The sequence below is a fragment of the Littorina saxatilis genome, linkage group LG3, assembly GCF_037325665.1.
Source record: "Littorina saxatilis isolate snail1 linkage group LG3, US_GU_Lsax_2.0, whole genome shotgun sequence".
NCBI classification, from domain to species: Eukaryota; Metazoa; Mollusca; class Gastropoda; order Littorinimorpha; family Littorinidae; genus Littorina; species Littorina saxatilis.
Genome location: NC_090247.1, coordinates 50530686 through 50555685, shown reverse-complemented (window position 1 = coordinate 50555685; position 25000 = coordinate 50530686). Strand labels below are relative to the sequence as shown.

Genomic DNA, 25000 nt, shown 5'->3' with positions numbered 1-25000 from the left:
AGGCACAGTACGCCTCCCGTAAACCATCACAGATACTGTCAGGCTTAGGTGCCCTACGTAAAGAGCGAGCAATTTTCAAAGAATTAATTTTGCGGATTTTCTGATCAGACAATCGGACCGTGGTGCGTTTTGGCGCCAGACCTAACTTTTAAAATCTAAATAATAAATTGACAGCTTGTTACACAACCATTCTTAAATCATAACAGAATTCTTTTTTCATGAAGACAAGATCAGTACAATTCGAAGTTTTGAAAGTTTGAAAAAAGAAAAGCCCGGAAGCAGGGTCACGCAAGGTCGTGGTTCTCGCAGCAGACGACGGTTTATGCCCATCGCCAGTTCCTCTGAACAGTCAAAAGCCATCGCTAGAGTTCTTGTGAACCACAGCCGTTTGGTGCGTTTAGATTCAGAGGTACACAATAACGTGCTTTTGCAGATAAGCTTACAGCGAGTCGCATTCAAATTACAAACTGACGACTACATTGTGAAAAAAGGAAACTGGATCACACGGGTTCACGATGGGTCAGGGGTAAGATAAACCACGCAAAAATAAATTCTTTGAAAATTGCTCGCTCTTTACGGAGGGCACCTAGGATGTTCTCAAGCGGTGAGTGTTTAAATGAAAGGGGGTTTGTACTGTGTGTAAAAGCCTGACAGTATCTGTGATGGTTTACGGGAGGCGTACTGTGCCTTTAAGATTCTATTACTTTTGACAGTACAGTACCCGGCGAAAGAAACGCAACTCATTCGCGCCCACTGTTGCAAGGGATTTTTCGTCATTTTCATATTGTCGTAACATATGAACCAGATAAGGTACATCAAAAAGGAAGACAGATTCGTGGAGGATATTTTATTGGCTGTACGATTAGTGAAAATTATTTAATCGTGTTATTTTGTTCGCCTGCAATCACGACTCGATTGACCCCTACCCTGTATAACACAGTTTATGAACAGGTAAAAAACCCACAAAAAAACACCGATTAACTAATATGCACTACGTACAGCCAGTAAAATATCCTCCACGAATCCGTCTTCCTTTTTTATGTTCCTTATCTGGTTCATATTTTACGACCGTTTAAAAATGACGAAAAATCACTTGGAACAAGTGGGCGCGAATGAGTTACGTTTCTTTCGGGGGGAGGGGGGGGGGGCGTATTATACAAGAGAGCCATCTCTGCCAAATTGATGTCTTACGATTTGTGCAGTTACTTGACGGCGTTCTTCTTGTTAGACTTTTTTTATGACTGTTTATCTGTTGGCAGACTATTTTCCTGTGGGTTGCCAGTGACAACCGCGCCAGGAACCTGTATGAACGGCAAGGATACAAAACGACGCTTACACGATCCGGGTGTTGTATTTCGTGCGCCATAGGAAGACGAGTAAGTGTGTGTGGGTGTGTGTGTGTGTGTGTGTGTCTGTGTGTGTGTGTGTGTGTGTGTGTGTGCGTGCGTGCGTACGTGTGTGTGTTTGTTTGTGTTTGTGTGTGTGTGTGTGTTGTTTTAATTTGTCCAATTTTTCAATGTAATAGCAAAATGAACATTTTCCCTACCTCCTCATTGACATGTGACAAGATCCCACCTCACAGACAGACAGACAGGCAGGCAGGCAGGCAGATAGACAGACAGACCGACAGACAGACATAAACATACATATACAAGGACACAAATACACGCGCGCACACACACACACACACACACACACACACACACACACGAGCGCGCTTGTGCGCAAACACACCCACACACACTCACACATACGCACACACACACACACACATACACACATACACACACGCGCGCACACACGTACGCACGTGCACGGACGGACACCAACCCACACACACACACACACACACACACACACCCGCACACACATACGCACATAGACGCACACACACACACACACCCACACATACACACACACACACACAGGCGCACACACACACACACACTCACACACACACACACACACACATACAGAGGCGCACACACACACACACACAGGCGCACACACACACACACACAGGCGCACACACACATACACACAGGCACACACACAGGCGCACACACACACACACACACACACACACACACACACATTCCCACACACACATCACACTCCTTACTCTTGCGTTTTTAACACTATCGTGTCGTTTGTTGCAGTCGTTTGATAAAATGGAAAAGACCTTATAAGTGGGACGATGAGTTCTTTCCGACACGTTGCCATATCAAGTAAGAAAACCATATTCTGTAACACGTCGGGAATACGGCGAACAACTCGTCTGGAGAAAGTGGCAGATGGCGACCACACTGTGCTGATCAGACAACTGGACTTTACAGATAAGACCAGGGCCGAGGTGCACGAGAAAGCTACCAACTGGGTGGGAGCCAGCCGCGGTATTGGATTGGTTGAAATTGAGATTTGTTGCGATTTCAACGAATCGGACCTCACGGTTTGTTATCTCCCGCTTGGGTGGCACCCACTTTCGGTTCGTGCACCTTCAGCTCGGTTGTCGGAGTTCATTGATAGTCCCACGTGACCAGCACACCGACTGCATTCGACAGGAAGCCAAACTTGTCAACAAGACCTGCCTTAATAATAATAATAATAATAATAATAATAATAATAATAATAATAATAATAATAATAATATGGGAGATTTATAGAGCGCTTGACGTTCTCTAAGCGCTTTACAATGAATTGGTGAGAGGTCAAGGCAGGTGAAGTAGCCCGCACGTTGAACATCTCTCATGCTGGGTATTTTTGTGTTTCTATAACCCCCGAACTCTGACATGGATTACAGGATCTTTTCCGTGCGCACTTGGTCTTCTTTCTTATAATGCCTTCGAACTACGGAACGCAAAATGAATAAATGGCGGACCACATCAAAAGTGACACATGGAATGCCACTGAAACGTCCCAAGTGCGTTTTGCCTCAATAGACGTTGTTCGGAAATTTGTTTGTTTGTTTGTTTGCTTAACGCCCAGCCGACCACGAAGGGCCATATCAGGGCGGTGCTGCTTTGACATATAACGTGCGCCACACACAAGACAGAAGTCGCAGCACAGGCTTCATGTCTCACCCAGTCACATTATTCTGACACCGGACCAACCAGTCCTAGCACTAACCCCATAATGCCAGACGCCAGGCGGAGCAGCCACTAGATTGCCAATTTTAAAGTCTTAGGTATGACCCGGCCGGGGTTCGAACCCACGATCTCCCGGTTGTTCGGAAATAATTCTGTCGGTTTTGTATGGGATGTGTAAGAGTGAATACTTGTGCTTTTAATGAGACAAACTTGCCTATGGGAAATTATATAATCACTAGCGATGGGTGTGTCTGAAGCACGTGGACAAGGAGCACTTGTGGAAAGTTTGCCTCAATGAAAGAGAGAGTAATCACTCTTTCACCCATACAAATCCAACGGAGTTATTTCCGAACATCGTCTAATTTCAAACTGCTTTTTGTCTAAAACCAAGTTGCCCATATTCTAAAGTTTCAACTTAAATCTTAGAATTTATAAAGAGTTCTTTCGTTAACTTGGGATCAGTTACTCGTGGCTTACTTGCCTTGGAGATTTGATTCTCATAATATTTGTCATGAATTCTTCATGGAAGACTTTGTCTGTTTTACAAGAGTTTTTGTATGACTGTTTCCCTTAAACAAAGATTTGATCTTGTGGTTATTCTAGCCTTACAAAGGGGAATCTTTTTTTCTACGCCGTAACGATGAAAAGTAAAGGATTATTCATGTCGAAACTCCATCTATTGCTATCCTTATGTGTGTATTCTTTGATTGATCAAGTAAATGCATACCGTTGACGACCAATCAAACGTATTATGAATGTGTCCCGCGTCTCTATTTTACGTACATTTAGTGTGTGTGTGTGTGTGTGGGGGGGGGGGGGGTGGGTGGGTGGGTGGGTGTGTGTGCGCGAGCGTGCGTGGGTGCGTGTGTGTGGGCGGGTGCGTGAGTGTGTATGTGTGTGTGCGTGTTAGTATGTGTGTGTGTTTGTATGTGTGTGCGTACGTGTGTGCGTTTGTGTGTGTGTGTTTGTGTGTGTGTGTGTGTGTGTGTGTGTGTGTGTGTGTGTGTGTGTGTGTAAGAGAATTGGCAACACATACGTTACAAAACACAAAGCACAGAACAAACAGTTCTTCAAAGACAGAAATTCGTCGTGAAACGACGCAACTTTTTACCTCGATTTTGGTTACATTTATCAAAACATTTATCTTAATACCACCGATACGTGCACAAGAGTAATTATGCCGAACCAATCTCCTGGCATCTGAGAAAGTAACAAGCAACGAAATGAACAATCGACTTTCATTGTCAATCTCTGATATCAGTACTGAATGCACTATTTACGTCTTTACACAACTGCATAATCATAGTCACATGGTCGCTTTTTTGGAGGTCAGGTAAAAAAAAAAAAAGAAGAAGAATCTCTTTAGAGTTGAATGCCTTGTGCAAGTAAACCGTCATCAAACAACAACCCTCCTGTCTCAGAATATACACCAAATCAACCATTTCTAACTAGGCCAGAATGATAACCTCGGCTCACGAAAAAGGTCATGTCAGCATGACATTGCCTTACATGAGATAGAAATAAATAAAGATAGAAGGCCATAGCTACAGAAAAGGATAGTTCTGCAAATACTTTGGGATCAAGGACCTTCTTTGGGGCAAAAAATCGAGTCATTAAAATATGAAACGTGGATTGGAAGTATGCCTTCGACATCCTCAAAAAAAAGGTCAAGGTTTCAAGTCCACACTGAACTTAAAGTGTCTCTATCCTCCGTTGTTTTGAGAAGGCTGTTTTTACTGTTGAAATCTAAGAAAGAATACGGAATTCTAAATGTGCCTGTAGTCGGATATGATTGTATGCTCGTAGACTTCACTCAATGTGATACACAATTAAGTATGTTAATTATTAGTGGATAGCTTCGTTAACAGATGATAATTAAATCAACACTCATTCAGTACCACCATGTATCTAAAATGGTCAGAAGACTAGTTTTACGACTCATTGTTTACCACTAGCCATCAAATAAGCGACAGAGTTATTTTCAAAAGGTCATTATTTTGTTGGATATGATTCAACACACTTAGTTCAACCAAGGAAAGGTTTTCCTGATGTTTGATCTTTTCCCAACTTAAACACCAGGTTGTTTCATTGTTGGATACATTCCAAAGACTGTTTGGCTAGTGCATAAAGTTTCTTTAATATTTACAAAAAAAATCCTCATAATCTCGTTCCTTTGTTCAACTACTGTCATGAAATGTCACAATCGTGCATGTTTTGATTCCATAAAGAATGGATATCTCTTATCATACGAATGCAAGCATTATATAACCGCACCCCATCGAGACATTTTTATTGTTTGTTGATTCTTGCTGAGATCTTAGGTAAGCATATTACAAACGTTCTTCTCGGACAATTTGAAACTTAGTGTTAAAAAATACGCCTCTTTTCTATAAGTGCAATTAAATTGTGCCGGAACAAAGAGGAACAGGAAGGTTTTGTTTTGTCAGAAAATTGATTTTATACTTTGGATTAAAATCCACATGTTTGTAAACTGCTGATTTGCCTGCTAACCAACTGCTATGCAACTCCATAGGTCTCCGAAACCTAAGAAGAAAAAAACCACCCAGCTAAATGTGTCAGCGCCTGCGCACTCGAGCTCCCACGCAAGCATTCACGACGTACCAATACACTCACGAAAAGACAAACAGACAAATAGACAGACAGACAGAAAGACTCACAGACCAAGCAACCAACCAACAGATGGACAGACCGACAAACAGACCAACATATCGACAGATAGACTAACATACCATCCGACCGACCGACCGACAGACAGACTGACAGACCGGCTTATAGACACACATAAACTAATCTTTAAAAAATGTACAAGGTACAAATCCTCAGAATTCAAACCGACAAGACCTTGAGTGTGTGTCAGCAATACAATATGGCAAAAAACCCTGCTCGAGCCGCCTCAAATATTTTTGTTTTTTAGGTAGTTTTTGTAACTGTGATCTTCTTTATCACATCCAGTGAAGAAATCCTGTACTACCGCAGCCATGTTGAAGTTTGCGTTGCTGATGATGCTGCCTCTTGCCTTTACGCTGCCTCAGAAGAGACTGCTTCTTGGCGGTAAGACACTGTGCTATTCGCTGTATAGATCGTCTTTTTCATCATCATCATCATCATCATCATCATCATCATCATCATCATCATCATCATCATCAACGTGGTTTTAACTGGTCGACCACACGGGGGATAACCGGCTATACAGTGGTAAGCTGGTGAACAGTGGTAAACACTCGATTCGGCCTGCATTTTCCCGTTTTACCACAAAGTTGTTGATTTTTGTCTGGATTAAAGGTGAGCTACTGCATCTGCGATGACTAACTTTGTTTCGAAATGCATAATATGTTGAAGAAAGATTTGTGTTTTTCCGTATTTGAATGTTAAAACCAGAAATCGTGGTGACGAAGCACCGGAAATGGCTGCTCGGTGGGTTTCAAATGTAGAAATGCGCTTGTTTTTACAAATACAGCTTGTATTCAGCTTCGGTACGGGAGTCTTAGTGACAAAGGAGTCATACTTGATGCAAAGAAGTGCTATTGTCGGGTTGGAATCATCCGTTAGAGCGTGCAAGCAAGAGGCGGTCAAATATGCGAGATGATCGTACACCGGGTTGAAGACCGTCGGAAATGGGGCAGCAGACGCATAATCCGGTTTGATGCATAATTTTCTGTTAAACTAGACATTCGAACACACTCTCTCTCTCACACTTCCTCTTTCTCTCTCTCTCTCTCTCTCTCTGTCTCTCTCTCTCTCTCTGTCTCTCTCTCTCTCTCTCTCCCTCCACTCTCTCTCTCTCTCTCTCTCTCTCTCTCTCTCTCTCTCTCTCTCTCTCTCTCTCTCTCTCTCTCTTTCTCTTAGCAGTCTCTCTCTGTTTCGTAACTGAATAGTCGTCGGTTGCTAAAAATCCCCCCCCCTCCCCCGACTTACCTTCAATATAATGTCGAATTGGAGTGGCTGTCATCCGTTAGCCAGCCAGCATAGAACAATACTTTGAGGGGGAAAGGAAACACACGGTCCTTAGCGGATGACTTTATTCAGACAACGAAGTCATTCGGCGCTCAGTGTTTTCCGGGTAATTTTGGACGAGTCCATCTCTCAACATAGGGGGAACTCATGTGATCCAATATTATAATGAGCTAATACAAAATGCTGCGGAAAAAATGTTAGAAGTCTTTTCTGAAGTAAAACAACAGCACCGTTTTACCGCAGCATTCTTTATTTAAATTTTACTGCACTGAAATGTTTTCCTGCGAAAAAAAGAGGCTTCGGCGGATGATGACATTATTCAGAAATGCTGCAGAAAAAAACCGTTTTTCTGCAGTATTTCTGTTTTCCGCAGAATAACTGAATGAAATCATTATCCGAAAAGGATAGGTAGTCTCTGTTTCCGCGGCGTTTTGTCCTTCTTATTATGACATGAGTTCTCCATTTGTTGAGAGATGGACTCGTCCAAAATTACCGAGAAAACAGCGCCGAATGATTTCGTTGTCGAAAGTTCAAAGTTGCAAAATTACGCTGGTAACACACTTACCTGTCCGCAGCATTATCAAATTTGCATAGACGGACGCAGTAGTTCACTTCGTTTTCGATTTGCTTAAAAAATTATTCTCGCTTCTGATTGGGCCACTGTTGAGCAAGCTATACTAGCGGAAAAAAGTTAAGGACGGTTCACACACGCAATCACAGCAAAAGAACGAATGAACATATCGTACGGAAATTTGGAACACGTTTACTTCAGTCAATGTGCAACGCAACTGCAAAATTTGGGTTTATTTCATCGAGCCGATTCGGTTATTCATGTCCACAAACAGCAGAGGGGTCACAAATAAACATAACAAGTCTTTCATGAGGTCAATAATGGGTGTGTCCGCCACGTTTGCGCTCAAGTTCACCACACCTTGACCGCATAGAGTTCATAAGCTTCGTGAAAAAGGCCTGTGGAATGGCCTGCCACTCCTGTTGGAGCATCTGCAGCAGCTGCTGCAGGTTTCTGGGAGGCTGGTGGTTGGCCCTCACCTGCCTGTCCAGTTCGTCCCATACATGCTCTATGGGGTTCATGTCTGGCGAACAGGCAGGGAAATCCATCCTGACTACCCCGGTTTGCTGGATGTAGTCGTTGACAAGCCTGGCCCTGTGAGGAGTAGCATTGTCATCCTGAAACACGGCGTTTGGGCCAATCTGCTGCAGGGTCGGCAAGACAATAGGGGCGAGAATTTCGTCCCTGTAGCGTTGACCAGTGAGATTCCCGACCACATGGTACAGGGGGGTGCGTTGATGAAGGCTGAAGCCCCCCAAACCATGACAGAGCCCCCGCCGAAGGCCACCCTCTCATGCACTGTGTCGTCTTCATAACGCTCGCCCTCACGCCTCCAGACCTTGCGCCGGCCGTCAGAATGGTACAGGTTGAACCTGGACTCGTCACTGAATAAGACCTGAGCCCAGTCCCGGCGCGTCCATCTCAAGTGGCGGCGACTCCAGGCCAGACGAGCCCGGCGATGAGCCTGTGTCAGCAGGGGACGCACAGCAGGACGACGACTCCGCAGCCGGGCGTCATGCAGGCGGTTGCCGATGGTCCTCTCACTAACGTTGATGTTAGTGGCCTCCCGTAACTGCCCTCTGATGACCTTGCAGGTGGTGGCCCGGTGCTGCAGCGCCTGCCGTTGGATGAAACGATCTTCCCTAGGAGTAGTCTTTTTGGGGCGACCCGACCTGGGCCTCTCCTCGACATTGTTTGTCGTCTGGAACCGTTGATTCAGCCTTACAATGACTGAATGCGATACCCCAAGTTGCCTGGCCACTTCGCACTTGGATACGCCGTCGTGGAGCCAGGCAATTGCTCTTCCTCGGTTGAATGTTGTCAGCTTCCGTCTGGCAGGCATGGTGAGGAGATGGCAGCTCGCAGAAAATCGGCGGCTTATAAAGCCGAGTTCGTGATCACAATTCACACTCGAAGGATTGTCCTTGCATGTGCACAACAATTTTGCCATGTTACCTGCCTTATTCTACCCGTGCGCACGCCAAACAACAGCTTACTTTTTGGCGATTTTGCTATTTTAGTCACGTGCTGCAGCTCTGCGCCCGGGAGTCCCGTGCAGTTTTCCTGCAAACACAGCATAACCTACCCATTGGTGTGTAGCATGCGACAGCCATTTGATTTTGCTGACGAAAGAACAGGGTGTTTTAAACAAATGAAAGTCAGCGGGGAAATCAGTGGCCCGTCCCTAACTTTTTTCCGCTAGTATATTATATCCCCGAGGGGGGAGGGGGGGGGGGGGGGGCGGATACAAACGCTACTTTACAAGATCGTTAGTTTTTCTGGGTAAAAAAACTATTACAGGTTATTTGTAAGAAAAAGGTATTTCCAATAATGCTGCATAAAAACATGTAAACATTATGTTGCGGAAAAACTACTTTGAGAGGGAAAGGAGGCACACCGTGAGGATGTCATTGTCCTTAGCGTATTATCCGTTTTTCAGCTTTTCTGCGGAAAAACAGTAATGATGTAGAAAAAACCGGTTTACCTGCAGCATTTTTGAATAATGTCATCATCCGCAGAAGCATCGTTTTTTCCGCAGCAAAACAGTTTTTCCAACAAATAATGTTTACATATTTTTCTGCGGAATTATTGGGAATAACTTTTTCTCAGGAATAACTTGTCAATCAATCAATCAGTACGAGGCTTTTATCGCGCGTATTCCGTGGGTACAGTTCTAAGCGCAGGGATTTTTTTTAATAATTTTTTTATGCAATTTATATCGCGCACATATTCAAGGCGCAGGGATTTATTTATGCCGTGTGAGATGGAATTCTTTTTACACAATACATCACGCATTCACATCGGCCAGCAGATCGCAGCTATTTCGGCGCATATCCTACTTTTCACGGCCTATTATTCCAAGTCACACGGGTATTTTGGTGGAAATTTTTATCTATGCCAATACAATTTTGCCAGGAAAGATCCTTTTGTCAATCGTGGGATCTTTAACGTGCACACCCCAATGTAGTGTAGACGAAGGGACCTTGGTTTTTCGTCTCATCCGAAAGACTAGCACTTGAACCCACCACCTAGGTTAGGAAAGGGGGGAGAAAATTGCTAACGCCCTGACCCAGGGTCGAACTCGCAACCTCTCGCTTCCGAGCGCAAGTGCGTTACCACTCGGCCACCCAGTCCTAAGGAGACACACTTGTGACAGTTTTTTGTACCCAGAAAACACTGAGCGCCGAATGACTTCGTTGCCTGAATAAAGTCATAATCCGCTAAGGACGACTACCTCCTAACCGTGTGTCTCCTTTCCCCCTCAAAGTATTCAAGTTGCTGACTGGCTAACAGATGACAGCCACTCCTATTCAACATTGTATTGAAGGTTAGTCTGGGGTGGGGGGTGGGGGTGGGGTTAGCAACCGACGACTATTCAGTGACAGAACAGAGCGAGACTGCTGAGAGAGAGAGAGAGAGAGAGAGAGAGAGAGAGAGAGAGAGAGAGAGAGAGAGAGAGAGGGAGGGAGAGAGAGAGGGAGAGAGAGAGAGAGACAGAGAGAGAGAAGGAGGAAGAGAGAGAGACAGAGAGAGAGAGAGAGGAAGAGAGAAAGACGAAGTGAGAGAGAGAGTGTTCGAATGTCTAGTTTACATACATTTTGCATCAAACCGGATTATGCGTCTGCTGCCCCATTCGCGACAGTCTTCAACCCGGTGTACGATCATTTCGCATATTTGACCGCCTCTCGCATGCACGCTCTAACGAATGATTCCAACCCGACATTAGCACTCCTTTGCATCAAGTATGACTCCTTTGTCACTAAGACTCCCGTACCAAAGCTGAATACGAGCAGTTTTTGTAAAAACAAGCGCATTTCTACATTTGAAACCCACCGAGCAGCCATTTCCGGTGCTTCGTCACCACGATTTCTGGTTTTAACATTCAAATACGGGAAAACGCAAATCCTTCTTCAACATATTATGCATTTCGAAACAAAGTTAGTCATCGCAGATGCAGTAGCTCACCTTTAATCCAGACAAAAATCAACAACTTTGTGGTAAAACGGGAAAATGCAGGCCGAATCGAGTGTTTACCACTGTTCACCAGCTTACCACTGTATAGCCGGTTATCCCCCGTGGACCATGTGTTTCCTGTTTGTACGAGGTAAGGGGGGCGCAACTCTTTCACAACTCTTGCAAATCCTGACGGAGATAAATTATTTCCGAAAATCGTCTATTTACGGAGTTTATCTAACCGATACGACCATTTCGTGAAGGACTCGGTACATTAATTGAGCGCTCCCGGCAAAGATCATGACTTTGTAGGCGAAGAATGTGCCTTGCCGCGAAAGCAAGAGTTGGAACCTCCTGGTCTTCAGACACTCTAAACTTACCTCACTAAAGCTGGGGGTCCAGGAATCCTTTGGTAGGCGAAGCTTCTGCGGGGAGCCTTGGGGATCGAGTCGGCGTCATATGTTTCTCCTTCTCACGTTATTTTCAATCAACTGCCCCTTTGTCTTTCTCCTCTCTTGCATTGCATGCATTGTTTTGCTCATCATCATCATCATCACGTTGTCTTGTCATTTCACGCCGTAGGTTAGATTTTTAATCGCATCACTAGTTCTGATGTTTCTCAGTTTCCTCCATTGAGGTCTAAAGTAACTCAGGTTATTTACTTCAAGTTTAGTGGTGCCCACGTATGAGTACGTTTGAGTAAATGTGTTGACTGACAAACTTGAAGCTACAGCTCCATTTGACAAAAACGTAAACGTAAAGGAAATGTTGAGCGTACGTCTCCGACGCTTTCATGATTCAAATCGCTATGCCGTTTAAACATCTGGTTCGATCACATGTTTTGCGTCATAGCCAAAGAATAGCATCTTTAACTCCATATTACCTCGGTATTTTAGACCGTGAAACTCGTGAAATGTTTATTTCTCGCAGCCCATTTAAATTCTGCTGCCTGTTTGCAGATTTCGTGGACTTGAACAAACTGCACGGCATCGTAAGTACTGTGGCGCACAAGTACGGCGGGGACCCCACAGAGCAGGAGTGTGAGACATCGTGTCACGGTATCATGGCTTCTGAGCAGAGTCTGGGCCACACCTGGTGCCCCGCTGTTTGCAGATCGTAAGCGATTTGATAATGTTGTAGTTGTCTTGATAGTGGTGGTGGTGGTGGGGGTGGTGGGGGTTGATTTGATAGTAGTAAAGAGACGTTCACAGTATCATGGCTTCTGAACAGTGTCTTGGCTATAATCATGTGTCCTACCATTTGTAGATGGCAAGTCATTTGCTGTAGTTGTCTTCGTCCTCATCATCCTCGTCGTAGTCGTTGTCGTCGTCGTCGTAGTAGTAATTACAGCAGCAGTAATGAGCTTTTTATATTTAGTCAAGTTTTGACTAAATATTTTAACATCGAGGGGGAATCGAAACGAGGGTCGTGGTGTATGTGTGTGTGTGTGTGTGTGCGTGCGTGCGTGCGTGCGTGCGTGTAGAGCGATTCAGACCAAACTACTGGGCCGATCTTTATGAAATTTTACATGAGAGTTCCTGGGATTGATATCCCCGAAAGTTTTTCTCCTTTTTTCGATAAATGTCTTTGATGACGTCATATCCGGCTTTTCGTGAAAGTTGAGGCGGCACTGTCACGCTCTCATTTTTCAACCAAATTGGTTGAAATTTTGGTCAAGTAGTCTTCGACGAAGCCCGGACTTCGGTATTGCATTTCAGCGTGATGGCTTAAAAATTAATTAATGACTTTGGTCATTAAAAATCTGAAAATTGTAAAAAAAAAATAAAAATTTATAAAACGATTCAAATTTACATTTATCTTATTCTCCATCATTTGCTGATTCCAAAAACATATAAATATGTTATATTCGGATTAAAAACAAGCTCTGAAAATTAAATATATAAAAATTATTATCAAAATTAAATTGTCCAAATCAATTTAAAAACACTTTCATCTTATTTCTTGTCGGTTCCTGATTCCAAAAACATATAGATATGATATGTTTGGATTAAAAACACGCTCAGAAAGTTAAAACAAGTCGCGTAAGGCGAAAATACAATATTTAGTCAAGTAGCTGTCGAACTCACAGAATGAAACTGAACGCAATGCCATTTTTCAGCAAGACCGTATACTCGTAGCATCGTCAGTCCACCGCTCATGGCAAAGGCAGTGAAATTGACAAGAAGAGCGGGGTAGTAGTTGCGCTAAGAAGGATAGCACGCTTTTCTGTACCTCTCTTTGTTTTAACTTTCTGAGCGTGTTTTTAATCTAAACATATCATATGTATATGTTTTTGGAATCAGGAACCGACAAGGAATAAGATGAAAGTGTTTTTAAATTGATTTGGACAATTTAATTTTGATAATAATTTTTATATATTTAATTTTCAGAGCTTGTTTTTAATCCGAATATAACATATTTATATGTTTTTGGAATCAGCAAATGATGGAGAATAAGATAAACGTAAATTTGGATCGTTTTATAAATTTTTATTTTTTTTTACAATTTTCCGATTTTTAATGACCAAAGTCATTAATTAATTTTTAAGCCACCAAGCTGAAATGCAATACCGAAGTCCGGGCTTTGTCGAAGATTACTTGACCAAAATTTCAACCAATTTGGTTGAAAAATGAGGGCGTGACAGTGCCGCCTCAACTTTCACGAAAAGCCGGATATGACGTCATCAAAGACATTTATCAAAAAAATGAAAAAAACGTTCGGGGATTTCATACCCAGGAACTCTCATGTCAAATTTCATAAAGATCGGTCCAGTAGTTTAGTCTGAATCGCTCTACACACACACACACACACACACACACACACACGCACAGACACACACACATACACCACACCCTCGTTTCGATTCCCCCTCGATGTTAAAATATTTAGTCAAAACTTGACTAAATATAACAAAAAGAGGTACAGAAAAGCGTGCTATCCTTCTTAGCGCAACTACTACCCCGCTCTTCTTGTCAATTTCACTGCCTTTGCCATGAGCGGTGGACTGACGATGCTACGAGTATACGGTCTTGCTGAAAAATGGCAGCTACTTGACTAAATATTGTATTTTCGCCTTACGCGACTTGTTTGTGGATGTGGTAAACAGACGTGTCAATGTATCGCCATTACTTATAAACAGTATCTGGGCCAAAACAAAGTGCCCTGGTATTTGCAAAATCATTAGTCATGTGTTATTAATGTAGTAGTAGTAGTAGTAGTAGTAGTAGTAGTAGTAGTAGTAGTAGTAGTAGTTGTAGTAATAGTAGTAGTAATAGTAGTACATCAAAACAACAACGACATCAACAACAACGTCATCATCATCATCAAAAACATCAACAGCAAAACAACAACTTCATCCACAACAACAACGTCATCATCATCATCAATATTAACAACGACACCGACAACAACAACAACAACAACAACAACAACAACAACAACAACAACAACACACCTTTTTCTGTCTTTATTTTGCAGGTTCCAGGAACTAATGCATGTACTGGACATTCAGCCAACCAGCAAGCCTTGATATAAGAAAGTCACGTAGAATTTGCCAGGGTTTTATTTTATCGGTTAAAACTTACCGATTGCCAAATTGATTCGGCAACATTATAAAACGAGTTTTCTTTCTTCAGTCTCTGCTTTTTAATATTAATTTGATATTTACTGAATATGAATGTTTCGTTTTGTTCAAATTAAACATTCCATGAATTTAACTTTTCTTGCTTTTGTTTTTCAAATTTTGATTTAAGTGTTTTACTTTTTTGTCATTGTTCAGCGCATGTTTGTGTGGCTTTTAGTGCATAAGCTCTTCGTGTCTGTCTGTTTGAGCCTCAATCTCATTCTCCCCCTGTGTGTGTCAAACAAACAAACACACACACACACACACACACACACACACACACACACCAACGCACGCACACACCCATACATTCACAGACACAACCCCACACAAACACACACACACACACACACACACACACACACACACACACACACACACACACACACACACACACACACACACACACAAACACTGACCTGTCAGTCACACTCATAGTGTAGGTATTCAAACTCATAACTGATTATTTCTCATTTATCCATGTATCCATACAAATGAAAACTGAAACAAACACCTTGTCTTGATTTGTCATTGGTATACAGTATCACACTTGGTATGACCAAAGTTGTTTTAATCAATCAATAGTGCACAGTTTGTTTGTTTGTTTGCTTAACACCCTGCCGACCACGAAGGGCCATATCAGGGCGGTGCTGCTTTGACATATAACGTGCGCCACACACAAGACAGAAGTCGCAGCACAGGCTTCATGTCTCACCCAGTCACATTATTCTGACACCGGACCAACCAGTCCTAGCACTAACCCCATAATGCCAGACGCCAGGCGGAGCAGCCACTAGATTGCCAAATTTAAAGTCTCAGGTATGACCCGGCCGCGAATTTGCGATTCCTAAACGCCCCACTGAACGACTGACGTCACATGTCGCTTCGGTCTTTTCCGGACGAACACCGCGTGCACATAATACACACTTCGGTCGCGTAGCACTGCCATTGCACATTTTCGCAACGAAAACCGTACCACTGTTTCATTCATCTTGGTGTGTTAAATCTGAAAGCAATATAAGTGAACGAACAATTGAAAACATATCACGTTACTAAACTGTAGCTCAGTGTTTCAGTATGACGTGGAAGTGTTGAAATATCTGCTGTATCAGGCAAGCCGATTTGGTTTCACCTGAACGACTGCGAGAGGCGAGCGCAAACCGTTGTGTTGTTCAGAAATGGTGTTCCCTTTGATATTTTAGTGGACATTTAACTTCAAATGCAACCTTTCGTAGAGTTGGTAACAGAACCTTCATGCGCGAGAAACGCCACATACGACGGAGTAACCCTGAAATGCCTTCACTTTTATAGCCCTATCTGTCAGTTGCTGTCGTAGCCTAGTGGTTTGTGCTCCAGCTTGAAGGTCAGCTGACTCGGGTTCGACTCCCTTCCTGGTTAGATTTTTTTTCCTTTATTTTTGTCATCTATTTTGTGTCCTTAACTCCACCCTTCAATCTTTTCAACCCTGATGCATTCCGTTTATTATTTTTTTTAAAATTTTTTTAAAACCATTTCCCCCAAAGAGGTTTAGCACGGTGGTATGTTATGATGAAAACGCGATTACACAAAGCTCACATGTGCACGGTCTGCAAACTAAACGGCGTGGGCTCACCGTATTAGCCAATAACAAGCACACATATTAAACCGCAGCGCAGAGCGTAAACATTAGTACAACTTGAAGAAATCAATATAGTTACCAGAAACAAAACCGTGCTTCGCACCGAACAGTTCGACAGTGACTGACCTACTGACCGAACCGCACCTCTCCCTTGTGACAGTCGCTCATGATACAACCATTCTTTTGCCGAGTCTGAAATTGATCTTCATAAAACTATGTGTAAGTGTAACAAAAGAAAAAACTAATTTCTTTCATATTGCCTGAATAATAACTTTATTAACTGATAATCAAGGTGGCATCGCCGAATGACTGCGGCAAGTGCAACGCGATCGAAGTGGCACGTGGTGTTCCTCCGGAAAAGGCCGAAGCGGCTGTGACGTCAGTCGTTCAGTGGGGCGTTTAGGAATCGCAAATTCGCGACCCGGCCGGGGTTCTAACCCACGACCTCCCGATCACGGGGCGGACGCCTTACCACTAGGCCAACCGTGCCGGTCATAGTGCACAATGTAACACTCAACATTAAGATCAAATAATGCGTGAGGCCAATTTCTCATGTCCACTATGGTACAGTATGTTCTCTTTTATTTTCCGTATTTACATACAATTTTTGTGTGTAAATAATAATGTTTGTCTTTACTTTTCTTTGTAAGTTTAATACAATGCTATTTGGAAAACAAATTCCGATGGATTGATTTCTAACCCGCTTTTTTTGTTTCGCCTTTCTTTCTTTACCTATTTGCTGTTATTGATTTTCTTCAATGTGTGTTTCTCAGTACGGTTCTCTCTCTCTCTCTCTCTCTCTCTCTCTCTCTCTCTCTCTCTCTCTCTCTCTCTCTCTCCTCTCTCTCTCTCTCTCTCTCTCTCTCTCTCTCTCTCTCGCAGTATTTGTTACTTGCCTCCATCAGTTTGTCACTATTTCTTTCTCTTTGTATATCTGTGTCTCTCTTTCACTGTTCCTCTCTCTCTCTCTCTGAGCCTATGTTGCCTTTCTGAAAGGGGTATGTGTTTGTGTGTGTGTGTGTGTGTGTGTGTGTGCGTGTGCGTGCGTCTGTGTGTGTGTGTTTGTGTGTGTGTGTGTGTGTATGCACCGGTGTGTATTTACGTGTGTTAGTGTGTGTGTGTGTGTGAGAGAGAGAGAGAGAGAGAGAGAGAGAGAGAGAGAGAGAGAGAGAGAGAGAGAGAGAGAGAGAGAGAGAGAGAGAGAGAGAGAGAGAGAGAGAGAGAGAGAGAGAGAGAGAGAGAGAGAGAGAGAGAGAGAGAAGCGATGTGTCCTTCGCTGGGGGTATGCAGTGCCTTGGCATTGCACGCCTACTTAATTTTTACATTTAGTCAAGTTTTGACTACGAGATTAGCCAACTAAATCATGTGATTTTGTTAGATCATTGTTAAGACATCACACTTTCTGAAATATGAAAGAATTTGCAAATATCAAATGTATCCTTCCGACTAGCGGTTAATATGTTGCGTCACTGACGTGGCACTTGAGCGTCACTGACGTGGCACGTGTGAATTCAATGATCAATAGTAATACTTTTTTGTTGTTAAAATATAGGTAGTTTTACACGGCCGATATTAAACTGATTATTGATCTTCTCAGCCATTGTTGGACCACTGTCCGTTGGTCCGCCCGTTGGTCCTCCGACACCATTGCCCATCTAAATAACTTGTGAAATATTGATTTCGATTGCACACTTTCTACCTGTATTGATACACATATACACCTCTAGCAAACATATTTAAAGCATTCCGGGTCAAGGTCACTACTCAAGGTCACCGGTCAAGGTCCCTTTTTTTTCTTGTACACTTCAAACAACGCCTTGATTTTTCGAAAATATTGCATTCAAACGTGGTGGGAAAACAAGTACACACCCTCAGAAAGATAAATGGCTCCTGATTCTGGCTCGAAAACGTCATTCACACGGTTTTGTTTCGAGCTGTCATTATTTTGACGTTCTCCGCTGTCTTCCCTCCTGGCAAGTTTATATATAACTACCGTTATACACTCACGTCAAACAAATGAGTATGTACATTTGACAAGATCCTAAATGTGAACCACACTATTCCACTTTATTTTTGTTGGTGTAAGTCGAGAAGTACAGGGCGGAATAACACGTTAATTCTAAATCTGTACATAACCAAACTCAGACATTGTTAACATCTTTCTCAGCGAACCTAAATGAAAAGACTATCTCATTTTCTTCATCGCCTATGTAGCCAAAAGATTGCGATAAACCGAACGATAGAGTTAGTAGTGCTGAAACAGCTTTTTCTTGTGAAAATGACATTTTCTTTCAGCACTGCGAACACTTGCAGATTTACTTTTCTGTGCACTCCACTTCGCTCTACACTATTGTTTTGGTCGGCGGTTGGGATCTTTCGTTATTTTTTTTCCCTTCAGTTATTTTAATTTTTATAGAGGGAATAACCAGAAGTCACAAGAAGTAAAATCAGGTTCGAAGAATGTGCGAGGCAAAAATGGGATCATTTAGACTTTAAGGAATGGCCCTTATTTTGTGGAGGCTGGCATTATCATGGAGGAGATGGGAGGCCGTGTTTTCGCAGTTTAGTCGTTGACGGCTTAACTCGGGATTACGTTTGGGTAATAAGGTTTAAAACTACAGTTGAACCTGTCCTGGCCACCACTCCTCCTTAACGACCACCCTCCCATTACGACCACCTCAAACAGTACCCCACAAGTTATTCTTTATGTCATTTACCTTTCCATAGCGACAACCTGTCTTTAACGACTACTTTGGGTCGGTCCCTTGGGTGGTCGTCATTGGCAGGTTCGAATGTAGATCAGTTTTGTGCGACCAATCACACCAGCCTACATAGTGTTCACCGAGACTGAATCTTTGCTAACCGAAACCCCGTCGATAAAGACTTGTTTGCTGGCCTGTACATGTATGTCTTCGCGAAGCATGCGCAAGTTCAAGCTCATTTGCAGAAACCGGATTTTTTTTTTAATGTTTTAGCACTTGTTTGAACTTATAATCAAATTTTTTGTTGTTGTTGTGGAAAGAAAATAAAATAAATGCATTAAAACTATTTTTGAACCAGTTTTTGCAATTTCTTGTACATACCAAATTTTGAACCACAAATTCAACAACTCATTTTTAGGCTTAAACTGAAATGCAATCGCATTGTCCGGATCAAGTCAAAGATTGTTTGACAAAACTTTGAATAAAATTGATTAAAAATGTGGCCGTGGCAAACGAACAAATATCAGAGGGAGGGAGAGAGAGAGAGAGAGAGAGAGAGAGAGAGAGAGAGAGAGAGAGAGAGAGAGAGAGAGAGAGAGAGAGAGAGAGAGAGAGAGAGAGAGAGAGAGAGAGAGAGAGAGAGAGAACTTTGAACTTTATTTATTTATCGAGGGTAACAGAATAAGCAATGTGTACATGCTTTTTTTCATCCGGCCCTCGCCCATTGAGGGTAACTCGATTAATAACAAGAAGAAATAGAAGTTAAGTTAATTAAAATACAATTTATATAATTAACATGTCAAAAAATTAAAAAGACATTTCAAAATGCATTATGAATATCAAGCAATGATGTAATATTATCACAGAATTATTTACTTGTTTCCAAGAGAAACAGCATGTAGAGTTCCTTGAAGGAAGTTTCACTGAATTGCATTTGAATTAAATCAGGAATGGAATTCCACAATAAGGCGCCAGAATAATAAAGACTTGATTTGTAAAGGTCAATTCTAGGCGTTGGGGTAATTAATTTGTTTAGTTTTCTTGAATTATTCAGTTTGAAATGTGAGGCAATGAATGTAGGTGCATTCCCTGACATAATTCTATGCATCATTGCACCTTTGTTATAGGTAAATCTTAATTTAATAGGAAGAATCTTTAATTTTTTGTAATCAGATGTAGAGAGAGATGCATTTTTTAAAAGAATGAATTTAACAGCTCGTCTATGTAAAGAGCACAAGTGTTTCAAAGTGTTTGCACTTGCAGAGTCCCACACTGCAAGCTATGTTAGAGAGAGAGAGAGAGAGAGAGAGAGAGAGAGAGAGAGAGAGAGAGAGAGAGAGAGAGAGAGAGAGAGAGAGAGAGAGAGAGAGAGAGAGAGAGAGAGAGAGAAAGAGAGAGATGATGATGATGATGGAACTTTATTTTATATTAGAGTGACACAGGCACACAGACACAGACACACAGACACACACACACACACACACACACACACACATATACACAAACACACACACAAACACACACACACACACACACACACACACACACACACACACACACACACACACACACACACACGAGAAAGAAAAAAACCCAGACTGAAGAATACGAAGCAAGCAGTTTATTTAAACATGGATGCTTGATATTAGAATCAAAACGTCACGAAGATACACTGCTTAAGAAGCCGGGACGATATGCAGCATATGAATCACTGTCTGGAATCTGCAACAGACAGCAACAACATCAGATGACATTCCATGGTGTTACGGCAAACACTTTTTTTGAGGTTCATTCCTTCCGGTGGCACACCACTACAGATTCGTCACATGGGATAGGAGCATTCTTTCACTTAAACTCATACCAAAATATACACATTTGTCGGACTCTTACGGAAGATAGAAGCATTCTTTCACTTAAACTCATACCAAAATATACACATTTGTCGGACTCTTACGGAAGATAGAAGCATTCTTTCACTTAAACTCATACCAAAATATACACATTTGTCGGACTCTTACGGAAGATAGAATCATTCTTCCACTTGATTTCATACCGATAATCTACAGCTAGGCTGTTGTCGTGTTATTTTACGGAAAATAGGAATGTTTTGATAACATAATTTCGTAAGTGACACTATAATTATCAATGTCTTCTTGCAAAATTAGTTCAGCCTAAAACTCCCACTGAACACATTATATAGCCAAGCTTGTTGATTGTTTGGGTATGGTGCGTTTGTTATATACCTACATGTGAATAATGCAGGCTTTTCAAACATTCCAAATTTGTGTTTTTACATTGAGTTGAACGACAGAAATGATGAACCAGATGCTGGTGACGACGAGATGATTATTTCATAATGAGTCCGTCAACGTGGGAGACAACTGTAGTAAAATTATATTTTCTGAGGTTTCCCCCCTTTTTTTCTGTATGAACCTTGTTTCTCTGATGTCAAGGTTGTACTACCATGGTCTTGACTACCAACCAGACAGTACAGATACCTTCGCGGCAGTTTTGAGTCTGAGAGTGACAGCGAAAGGGAGAGAAACATGGGAGGCACAAGCGTGATGTTTCTTCAACAAAACACTGAGCGTCAGTAAAACCCTGCTCTAAATACGCCAAATACACGCCCCACGCTTACGATTTACAAAAACAAATACACAAAAGACTAAAAAACTAAACCAAAAAACTTACGATTTGCAGAGAGGGGTGCAGACGGTGTGCAGAAGGTGGGTGGGCTCCACGGACAGGAATCCATGGCACTGGGTCTCGCACTGAGCCTCTGAGGCGTCGGTTCCCAGGTTGTCCACGATGTGCTGAGCAGTTTCCTTCAGTTTGCCCAGGTTAAACACATCTGAAGCACGAAGAGGGATAGGCAACCGTACAGTGAAATTTAGATAAGGAGCAGGAGGATGAGGAGGAGGAGGGGGATAAGTAGAATGAAGACAGAGGGATAAGAGGGGAACATAAAATACATTTAAGAATACAGATTTAAGTGATAGACCTAATTAAAAAAGGAAAGAACAACACGAAACAAGTCGCGTAAGGCGAAAATACAATATTTAGTCAAGTAGCTGTCGAACTCACAGAATGAAACTGAACGCAATGCCATTTTACTCGTAGCATCGTCAGGCCACCGCTCATGGCAAAGGCAGTGAAATTGACAAGAAAAGCGGGGTAGTAGTTGCGCTAAGAAGGATAGCACGCTTTTCTGTACCTCTCTTTGTTTTAACTTTCTGAGCGTGTTTTTAATCCAAACATATCATATCTATATGTTTTTGGAATCAGGAACCGACCAGGAATAAGATGAAAGTGTTTTTAAATTGATTTGGACAATTTAATTTTGATAATAATTTTTATATATTTAATTTTCAGAGCTTGTTTTTAATCCGAATATAACATATTTATATGTTTTTGGAATCAGCAAATGATGGAGAATAAGATAAACGTAAATTTGGATCGTTTTATAATTTTTTATTTTTTTTTACAATTTTCCGATTTTTAATGACCAAATTCATTAATTAATTTTTAAGCCACCAAGCTGAAATGCAATACCGAACCCCGGGCTTCGTCGAAGATTACTTGACCAAAATTTGAACCAATTTGGTTGAAAAATGAGGGCGTGACAGTGCCGCCTCAACTTTCACGAAAAGCCGGATATGACGTCATCAAAGATATTTATCAAAAAAATGAAAAAAACGTTCGGGGATTTCATACCCAGGAACTCTCATGTCAAATTTCATAAAGATCGGTCCAGTAGTTTAGTCTGAATCGCTCTACACACACACACACACACACACACGCACGCACGCACGCACACACGCACGCACATACACCACGACCCTCGTTTCGATTCCCCCTCGATGTTAAAATATTTAGTCAAAACTTGACTAAATATAAAAAGAAAGAGAGAAATAAAGAAAGACGGAAAAAAAGAAGGAAGAAAGAAGGCGAAATACAAAAACATAACCGAACTATGAGCAAGAAAGAGAGAATGAAGGAAAGCATTGATGGAGGAAACAGAAGGGGAGAACGTTCGGAGAACCAGCGGATGGAAAAAAAACCGGCGGAAGACTAAGAAGAAGATCATTTAAATGAGACGAAATGGAATACACCGTTTTTGAACTGCTTAGTATCTGCATCATCTTTCACTCAACCACCCAACCCCCTCAAAAAGAAACTAAGCGTGCCTCTAATTTTGGCCCCGATGACTCACCACTCTCCTCTTAACAAGAAAAGACTATTCATCTATTCGAACTTTACCAAGAAAAGCCAGCCATTTTTTTGTTTGCTTACCACCGAGATGTGAGAGGCCGAGGAAGTCGAGAGCTCCACGCTTGTCGACAGGGGAGGCCAGAGCCAGAGGCAGGACGACCAGCAGAACAACAGCGAACTTCATGGTGAGTCTGCAACATTAAGCACACAGGGCATGCGTCCTTAATAATAACCATATACGACGACGCCGCTTGCATAGCATATAGTAAGAGAGAGAGAGAGAGAGAGAGAGAGAGAGAGAGAGAGAGAGAGAGAGAGAGAGAGAAGAGAGAGAGAGAGAGAGAGAGAGAGAGAGAGAGAGAGAGAGAGAGAGAGAGAGAGAGAGAGAGAGAGAGAGAGAGAGAGAGAGAGCATGCCACACTTTTCTTACGGCACAATCTCTATACCCATAAGACTTAGCAAATTATACTCTGTCTTTTGGTTCGGTACTAGAATATTACTCATTTAAAAGGTAATTTCACAGATTGTAAAAGGACTCAAGGTCGTAAAAGGACTGGATAGATCACCTTCCCCGTAGAATTTCAAAGTGAGAAAATCAGCAACGAAATGGCAACTATGAGATGCAGATATAAGAAAAAAAATTACGTCCGATAGGTTTGCGTTCTTCTAAGTAGCATGTCGTCGTTGAGATACCTCGGATGCTTTTACGAAAAAATGAACAACAAAAACATGCCCGAAAGTCTTTATAACTTTCTCTTACGCCTTTAAATGTCTAAATTATTTTAGTAACGCCAAAAAATACATACTTCTAACATAACGGCACAAAGGACCCAATACTCCGGGAATGAAGAAAGCAAAGATCTGAGGTACAAACAGTATTAAAAGTGACTTACCTTTGGTTGATTCAGGTAGACAGTTGAAATACAAAGGGCAGTGAGACTGTCTTTTATAGTCACTGCTTTTGAGACAAACAAGAGACTGTGAAAAGTACATGATGACCCGCGAATGTGTGCTCGAGTCACGATGGAAGTCAGTAAGTGCAATAATAAGTGGATCATCTTACAAGTACTCGTTGCTCCTCATTGCCTCTGTCGACGCCCGTTTGTCATCGCATGATCGAAAAAAATCACGAACGGAGCGGCTGGAGAACCGACGAGTTGGTTATGTACCTTCCATGGCTCGAGAAATCCCGAGTAACTATCAAAATAAAATAAAAACTTTTTTTTTATCCCAAAGATAATATGCCTCGCAGTTGGTCGCTCCGGTGAGTCCGGTAAGTTCGGGTTCGAGTCCTTCGGCAAGCCAATAATTTTTCTTGTTAATCTTTCAATCCTCCTTTTTATATTTAGTCAAGTTTTGACTAAATATTTTAACATCGAGGGGGAATCGAAACGAGGGTCGTGGTGTATGTGCGTGTGTCTGTCTGTCTGTCTGTCTGTGTGTGTGTGTAGAGCGATTCAGACTAAACTACTGGACCGATCTTTATGAAATTTGACATGAGAGTTCCTGGGTATGAAATGCCCGAACGTTTTTTTCATTTTTTTGATAAATGTCTTTGATGACGTCATATCCGGCTTTTCGTGAAAGTTGAGGCGGCACTGTCACGCCCTCATTTTTCAACCAAATTGGTTCAAATTTTGGTCAAGTAATCTTCGACGAAGCCCGGGGTTCGGTATTGCATTTCAGCTTGGTGGCTTAAAAATTAATTAATGACTTTGGTCATTAAAAATCGGAAAATTGTAAAAAAAATTAAAAATTTAT

The 25000-nt window shown here is 42.1% G+C and overlaps 3 protein-coding genes across 5 annotated transcripts in view; 2 read left to right on the top strand and 1 right to left on the bottom strand.

Moving 5' to 3' along the window:
- The window catches only part of LOC138962577 (uncharacterized), a 13636-nt gene extending 9801 nt beyond the window's left edge, over positions 1-3835 (top strand). For both annotated transcript variants that reach the window (XM_070334446.1, XM_070334447.1), the window contains exons 6-7: positions 1260-1376; positions 2160-3835. In XM_070334446.1, the coding sequence (XP_070190547.1) occupies positions 1260-1376; positions 2160-2189 (147 nt within the window). In that variant the 3' untranslated portion in view covers positions 2190-3835. The remainder of the gene's footprint in view (positions 1-1259; positions 1377-2159) is intronic.
- A 1483-nt stretch (positions 3836-5318) lies between these two features.
- Positions 5319-14801, top strand: LOC138962576 (uncharacterized). Of its 2 annotated transcripts, XM_070334444.1 has the most exons (4): positions 5319-5407; positions 6060-6158; positions 12045-12201; positions 14563-14801. In XM_070334444.1, the coding sequence occupies exons 1-4, from the start codon at positions 5338-5340 to the stop codon at positions 14612-14614; spliced, it is 378 nt and encodes a 125-aa protein (XP_070190545.1). In that variant the 5' UTR covers positions 5319-5337; the 3' UTR covers positions 14615-14801. The 2 variants fall into 2 exon arrangements, with proteins under 2 accessions (XP_070190545.1, XP_070190546.1); XM_070334445.1 differs by lacking the exon at positions 5319-5407.
- A 5832-nt stretch (positions 14802-20633) lies between these two features.
- On the bottom strand, positions 20634-24262 carry LOC138962575 (uncharacterized). Its single transcript, XM_070334443.1, has 4 exons — positions 24133-24262; positions 23321-23430; positions 21719-21878; positions 20634-20749 (listed from the first exon to the last, which is right to left on the bottom strand). The coding sequence occupies exons 2-4, from the start codon at positions 23421-23423 to the stop codon at positions 20704-20706; spliced, it is 309 nt and encodes a 102-aa protein (XP_070190544.1). The 5' UTR covers positions 23424-23430; positions 24133-24262; the 3' UTR covers positions 20634-20703.
- Positions 24263-25000: the final 738 nt, after the last annotated feature.

Coding starts and splice junctions, on each gene's coding strand:
- LOC138962576 (XM_070334444.1), top strand. CDS start 5,338: ATGCAAGCATTATATAACCGCACCCCATCGAGACATTTTTATTGTTTG. Junction 5,408..6,059: donor GATTCTTGCTGAGATCTTAG/GTAAGCATATTA, acceptor TATCACATCCAG/TGAAGAAATCCTGTACTACC. Junction 6,159..12,044: donor GAAGAGACTGCTTCTTGGCG/GTAAGACACTGT, acceptor GCCTGTTTGCAG/ATTTCGTGGACTTGAACAAA.
- LOC138962575 (XM_070334443.1), bottom strand. CDS start 23,423: ATGAAGTTCGCTGTTGTTCTGCTGGTCGTCCTGCCTCTGGCTCTGGCC. Junction 21,879..23,320: donor CGGCCTCTCACATCTCGGTG/GTAAGCAAACAA, acceptor TTCGTGCTTCAG/ATGTGTTTAACCTGGGCAAA. Junction 20,750..21,718: donor TGCACCCCTCTCTGCAAATC/GTAAGTTTTTTG, acceptor TGTCTGTTGCAG/ATTCCAGACAGTGATTCATA.